General features: G+C 33.8%; 1 protein-coding gene across 1 annotated transcript; it reads right to left on the bottom strand.

The window, feature by feature from the left end:
* Positions 1 to 3,598: 3,598 nt before the first annotated feature.
* On the bottom strand, positions 3,599 to 6,475 carry LOC124894675 (beta-amyrin 11-oxidase-like). The gene is made up of 7 exons (XM_047405262.1): positions 6,195 to 6,475; positions 5,488 to 5,971; positions 5,119 to 5,394; positions 4,554 to 4,722; positions 4,176 to 4,282; positions 3,960 to 4,078; positions 3,599 to 3,798 (listed from the first exon to the last, which is right to left on the bottom strand). Exons 1-7 carry the CDS (start codon positions 6,425 to 6,427, stop codon positions 3,720 to 3,722), a joined length of 1,467 nt encoding a protein of 488 aa, XP_047261218.1. The 5' UTR covers positions 6,428 to 6,475; the 3' UTR covers positions 3,599 to 3,719.
* Positions 6,476 to 6,962: the final 487 nt, after the last annotated feature.

Below are 6,962 nucleotides of genomic sequence, written 5' to 3'. Positions count from 1 at the left end.
ATATAAGAATTGTAACTTATGTCGCTATAAATACATAACGACAAATAAAACTGTGAATTTGATCAAAAAAAATATCGCTGACAAAATTTTAAACCAGAAAATTCAAAATACGCTACAAAAAATTGAACTTTATGAATGTTGAGCAAACTTGCTATTACATTTCTACAAATTTTCGCAATTACAAAAAAAAAAAAAGCAATCTCAATATTTGTTTATCCATACCTGTAAATGGCGTGAATTTTTTTCTCAATTATATTTCATCAATTTCAGAAACGTTGCCCAATGATATTGTAATCACCCAATTTTTATTTATTTTTTTGAATTTGATTTTGAGTTGTTGTTTATGGAAAAGATTTTTTGAATTAAGTTGATATATTTTAATGATTAAGGTAAAATTAAAAGAGTCATAAAAGATGGCTACAAATAAGGAACAGTTTCATTCCTTATTTAATGGAAACTGTTCCGCCCCAGTCGTCGAGTCCTTCAGTTGAGCTGGTTCAAAGATCGAATGAATGTGGCTTCCTTTTTTAGAACCATTCGCCCTAGCCGAAGCGCTTTCTTAGACTTGCGAGGAGTGGGAGCTTTTACGAGACGACTTGATTGACGCTTTACTCGACCGAGGAGTGGGAGTTCTCACGAGCCTATCTCTCTTATCCATAGCTTGAAAGACTACGGATTTTGCTAAAGAACTAGCTTGCCCATTGGCTGGGAAATTTTCTAGCTATTTAGACTAATCCAATTGATCTACGATGGTTGGGTGCTTGCTTTGGGTCCTTGAATGTGCAATCATTCCCTCCCGGAACTAAGACTAAAGCACTTCTCTTTCACCCACTATTTTTCTTCCAACAAGACCGGAAAGACTAAGAACATTGGATACGGGGAAGGAAGGGTCATTTCAAAGAGCGCATACATTTCATGTGCATCGCTTACGTTCACAACTTTCATCCGATAAATTTTGGAAGGAACAAGGGGAGCAACTATCTTTGGTCCTTTTCATTTAGTTTTTGGCTTATAGACCCAGTTAATCGTCCAACTGATTAGAGTTAAATAAGGAACAGATACCCTATTTGTATGTGTATTTTTATAGCAATCTTTTACTAAAATACAAAATACATATTGCTATTTTTCGTAATTTTAAAACTGTTGCTACAAAAATTATAATTAAGGCTCTACAGTTGCTATTTCTGAAATTTTCATATATATATATATATATCAACTAATTCCACGGGATATTAAACATTCTTTTTCTACCTAGTCATATTTTCCATGACTAGTATATCTTATAAAATGACAGTCTAATCTAATAACAACAAACATGATAGGATCGAGACAACTAGCAAGATCCGTAAATCATGCTCCAGGAAAGATTGAAGTAATATGTTATTATCATCTGTAAATCTAGTAATTTATTGTAAATATGAAGTTTCTTTGCAATTTGATCTGCATAGCTACATATTTCAATAAATAATTTATCAATGATTCTCTTATCAATATCAGCCATTTATCGAATCCAGATCTTGTAATCCTATTTTAATGTACCACCAACCATTTAAGGTCCCCATAAAAATCGAAAGACAATGGAGTTTTATTTAAAAATCACGTGCCGGACGAAATTGATGAAATTTGCTCAAAGATTCCAACGATAAAAACAATATTTAGTAATTCTCCCAGAAGATGTTTACAAACCAAATATTCAATATCAGAAAGAAGGAAAAGGATTAAATATGGAAAATGTGAAATAATATATATAGAGGCGATATAGACATATAGTCATGTACATTTTGTTATAGTTATTGTTCCGTTTCATTTTATGTGACATATAGTATGGTCAAACTTTGCCCCATAATAGTTCCATGTGAAGGCTAGCTATTTTCCCTTTCGCTTTGATCTGATTAATTATTGACCTACTAACCAACAAAAAGAGCATATGCAAATTCATGATAAAGATATTGGTTGTCTGACAAATAATACAACCATCATTTAATTTTCATTAGTATTGCAGGAAATAAAACATTCTTTATCTCTTTGTATATTTGTATTCTAATAATTGATATTTGTCCTCCCATGCGCGGCTTACGCGCACACCTAATTCATGGAAAACTTTTAAAAAAAAGAAGAAGAAGAAAAACCTTTGGCTTTTGCAAAGGAGGAAACTTCATGGTTTTCGCGTTCGCGATGAAGAAATTCTAGTGGGTCCAAGTTGAGGGAGCTTGGCCTTCGCGTTTGTGAAGAGACCCTCGTGTTCACTATGGGTTCAAGCTGGTTGATCGCGTTTGCAATTCTTATTTGCGAAGAAAAATGTGACTTCGAAAAATTTAAATTACTTTTATTTTTTAAGCATAAATCTCATAACTCGATTTTAGGAGTTTTGAGAAATATTGTTGAGCGATTTAAAAAGGAACTTTTCAAGATTTCTTCTTTGGATATGTTTCTAAATTATTATTTCACTTTAACAAAATAAAAAAATTGTTATTTACACATTCCCCGCTAATTACCTATTGATGTTACCTTTAAATCAGTGTTTCAACTTTCAAATTATTGGAAAACTAGGAGATTTTGAGGCCAAATTTATGAATTAGTATTTTGAGGCTTTGAAGGTCGATTTAGCCACTGTTTTTTTTAATTGAATATCATATTTACGTTTCTTATATTATGAGTAACATAATTTTCGAATAAACTAATCATGATTTCGAAATTTCTTTTTGAGTATGTATGTATTTGAACAATTTTTTCTTTCCTTCCGTCACATGAAAATTGATTTTATTTTGATTTCATGTAGCGACCCTCATAGTCATTTTATGATCTTTGTATATTTTAACTGTTTTACTCCTTCTCGTAGCTTCATTATGGTTGTTTTGGTTTACGGAAATGGGTAACACATTGATGGTTGGATGGGATTTGATTGAATTTTTCATTTTGGAAAGTTTGATGAAGATGAACCCGAAATGGAATTTCGATAGTTCCATATAAACCCCGGAAGGTGATTTTGAGTTTATTAAGTGCACCTTTGGTTTGGTCCCGAGGCCTTCGAATAGGTCTTGAGTCGTTGGATGAAAATTTGAAAATTTAAAACTTAAAGAGGTCTTGAGTCGTTGGATGAAAATTTGAAAATTTAAAACTTAAAGAGTTGACTTTGGTCAACAATTGGTCAAGATGACCTGGGATTGTGTTTCGATGATACTAGCAGGTCAGAATGTTGTTTCTAGTCTTGTAGCATATTTAATTTGTCATCACATAGTTCCAAACAAATCCTAAGGCTCCTCTTGGAGAATTCTAATTTCTGGATGTTCCTAGTTTCAGCTGTCAGCTGGTGCCTCCTTCGCGTTTGTGAGATGGTCCGGAATGGGTTGTTAGTGTTCGCGACCAACAACATTTGTAGCTAAACAACAAAATTCGTAATTAATCAGTATTTAGCAGCATATTATCAAAAATATTCTGTTTGTTACGACCAATTTTGCAATGTAATAGCTAGCGATGAAATTCGTTGATTGCTAATTTCAAAACTTTTTGTTTTTTTGCAAAATCTAATAGTTGAACCACTAAATAACTACTACATTTTTGATAAAATAAGTTAAAAGTTACAAATTCAAGCTCATCGTTTTGAAGATTACAAATGATCATAAATTGCAACTAAATTAAAAGGGCCATTTATTCAGGATCCAGATAATATAAAGAGCAAATACAAATGGAAAATTCCGAAAAATTAAACGCTGAAATTGTCATTCGTATGATGTTGAGAGCTTCTTAATTCTCGCAATACAAGTTTCCATTTCGCTCTTCGAACTAATTTGTTCAATCCTGCATTACATGCATCATAGCGATAAGTGAATTTGGATAAGAGAAACATGACAAGTAAAAACGAAAGGGGCATGCAAAGTCCAAACTCCAAAGTGGACAAGTAAAAGTGAACGAAAGGAGTAACTAATATGATTAGTGAATTTGGAATAATTACTACTAACCTGTAATAAAGAATATAGTAATGAAGAAATACTGAAACCTCAAGTCTGACCAAATTGGCTCCTGGGCACATTTTAGGGCCTATACCAAAGGGAAGAAATGAAGGTGGCTTGTCCAAATCCTGTAAATCAAAATTTTCATTAACATCTTTGGGAAATTTAATCATTAATAATGTGTAATAATTAATTAAATGGTTGTTTACATTGGATGACACTTACATCCCATCTTGAAGGATTAAATTCCTTAGGTTTCACATAAACCTTGGGGTCCATATGAAACTTCCCTAACAATGTCAAAAACTTCCACCCCTTAGGTACGCTGTACCCTGCATACATATATTCACAAGAGAAAAATTGGATTCAATTAAGGTGCCTCTTATAGTTTTAAAAAAAAAGTATGTGCACGTCCGAGTAAGGGCCTGATCACAAGGGTCCATTGTAAACAGTCTTATCTTGCATTTCTGTCAGAGGCTGTTTCCAATGCTTGAACCCATGTCACATGACAGTAACAAGTTACCAGTTACTCGAAGACTCGCCCTTCTAGGTGCCTCTTATAGTACTTTGGAAAAAAACTCAGATAAGGCATCGAGTACTGACCGTTTATGTTTACAGTTGTGTTTGCCTCTCTAAACAATACTGTCTCTGTGCTACCCATACGCAGTGTTTCATTAATTACTTTAGCAAGATACTTCATTTGTGCAATCTCCTCAAAATTTAGGCCATCATTTGGCGATGATCTTCTCTTAACTATTTCCTCTTGTTCCTCCTGAAATAAATGAACGAGAGAATTAGTTATATTTGTGAATAAGAATATCATTGTTCCATTCATATATAACGAAAAAGTTAATGGTTAAAAAGAACACCTAAAGTTACCCGTTTTTTCGAGTTTCACACCTGAACTATAAGATGTGTGAGTTTCCTACTGAACTATCACCAACTATGTTCACCATAATACATCTGAATTGTTAGCTTCATACCTCAGGTAGGAAAAGTCAGCAATTAATAGTTGAGGTGTGTTTTGATAAATAGTTGGTAACAGTTCAGATAGGAAAACTCAAACATATGATTGTTCAGGTAAGAAACTCAAAAAACAGGATACTTTAGGTGCATTTTTCACCCTTCGCTCAATATATATGATATGTAATTGATGGTGCGCCCTTGCCTTTGCTTTCTGATAGAATTCAGGATTTCTTTCCAAATGCATAATTGCCTTGGTAGCAACTCGAGCAACAGATTCATAACCACCAAATGTATACCAAAGTAATGTTTTAACGATGTTTCCATCGCGTAATTTGGTTTTCCCTTCACCATTATCATCATCTTGAGTGTCTAACATGGTTTCCAATAAGTTGCTCCTTGGCTGTCCTTTAGTCTTTGCTATCATAACTTTCCTTTGATTTATTATCTCTTCATATACCTTCACTATTTCCCTTCGAGCCTGAAACCATAAAACAACACAAGTTACACAAATCTTAATTAGTTAGAGACATAAATTACACATGTATGTAGAGATTCAAAAAATGAGTCTTACGTTGAGTGCCTTATTGTAAGCAAATCCAGGGATATTGAAAGGCAAGGCATGAAGCCCACGAAATCGATAACTATTTTGGTTAAAAACAATGTCAAGCAATTTTGGATCAACTTTATCACCATCTATAAGTACTTGCATAAGCACATCAAATGCAGGCCTTTTCATTTCAGAAAATAAGTCAACAGGTTCTCCCATCTCAGCCCATTTCTCGAATGAACTCTTCGCGATCTTTTTAATACAATCGAAGTAGGAAGACAACGATATGTGGTTCTTTATTGGAGCTGTTAATCGACGAATAAGCTTGTCTTCTTGGATTGTTGTTCCACCAACTGGTTCTTGTCCCAATATGTCCCTCAGATACTGTGGAAATCCCAGGTCGAAATTATCATCATCCATCAACACTTTCCTTACTATTTCAGGCGTTGATATGATAACGCTTGGCACTCCGAACATGAACGACTTGTACATCCCTCCTGCCCCGAACCTACAATTGTTCGTGTAAAACAGCAGAAACGAGAAAAAGAAAACATGAATATCATATATTGAGCATCCGTTACTACTAGAAATTAGCGACCGATAAATTCTCCAGTTGAATAGTAAAGTAGTTGAATAGTAAAATAGGACTAGCGACAAAGTTCATAGTTTTTAGTGAACTATTCATGAACACTCAGAATCCATAAAATTTAAATTCTGAATTCAAGAATTACCTAGTAACAAAGTAAGATATAAATGTGCCAAGATCACCACCTAATTTGAAACTTCTGAAGAAAAAAAGCATGTTACCAATGAATGGCCAGCCCATGTCACCAGGAGGCACATTATATTCCTTTGAACTAAATTTGAATGAGTAATACCAATCATTTACTCTCTTTAGCACACTATAAATGGTTACTACTCCTACTGCCAAAGCTGTGTACAAGAACACATTATCTAGCTCCATTTTTCTTTTTTACTTAGGTGTCTCTACTCCCACCTTTGTGATGCAGGTAATTTGTCTGAGTTGGTCTTTAATATATAAACTTCAGTAGCCAGTAGGGGCATTAATGTTACGGTTCGGGCTGTTATTTTTTTTAAAAAATGTTGCTTCCGTTTTAGTTGATTCGATAATTTGTTTAGGAAATAGAGAAGATTTTGAATCTTATAATATTAAATTAAAGATGTGTGAAATGTACCAAAATATCCTTGTGATCTTAACTATGTGTCGTAGGATGTCAGAGCTAACAAACAACAGTGACATTCTTGTGGGGCCCAGCCCCATTAATGCTTTGGGAAATTGATCCATGGCTTGACTTTGCTTTTTAAAGGATTGGCAGATATGGACTTGGGCAACGGGCCAATGAGAAAGACATAATTACACCATTGAAGTTGAACTATTTTTTTTAAAGAATTTAAGTTTTGTGCATCGTCAGTGTAGAAAATATTTTACACTGTCAGGTAAACTTGACTTGTTATTGTAGGTTACCTAATTTTTTCTT

This window comes from Capsicum annuum, unplaced genomic scaffold, assembly GCF_002878395.1.
Source record: "Capsicum annuum cultivar UCD-10X-F1 unplaced genomic scaffold, UCD10Xv1.1 ctg76760, whole genome shotgun sequence".
Lineage (NCBI taxonomy): Eukaryota > Viridiplantae > Streptophyta > Magnoliopsida > Solanales > Solanaceae > Capsicum > Capsicum annuum.
The sequence above is the reverse complement of the archived record's forward strand: the minus strand, read 5'-3'. Positions and strand labels throughout refer to the sequence as shown.

Bases quoted from the DNA above. Each gene is read 5' to 3' on its own strand.
- LOC124894675 (XM_047405262.1), bottom strand. From the start codon at position 6,427: ATGGAGCTAGATAATGTGTTCTTGTACACAGCTTTGGCAGTAGGAGTA. The intron at 4,283-4,553 runs GTCAGTACTCGA...ATATGTATGCAG, and splicing joins CACAACTGTAAACATAAACG to GGTACAGCGTACCTAAGGGG. The intron at 4,079-4,175 runs GTAAGTGTCATC...TTTGATTTACAG, and splicing joins TTAATCCTTCAAGATGGGAT to GATTTGGACAAGCCACCTTC.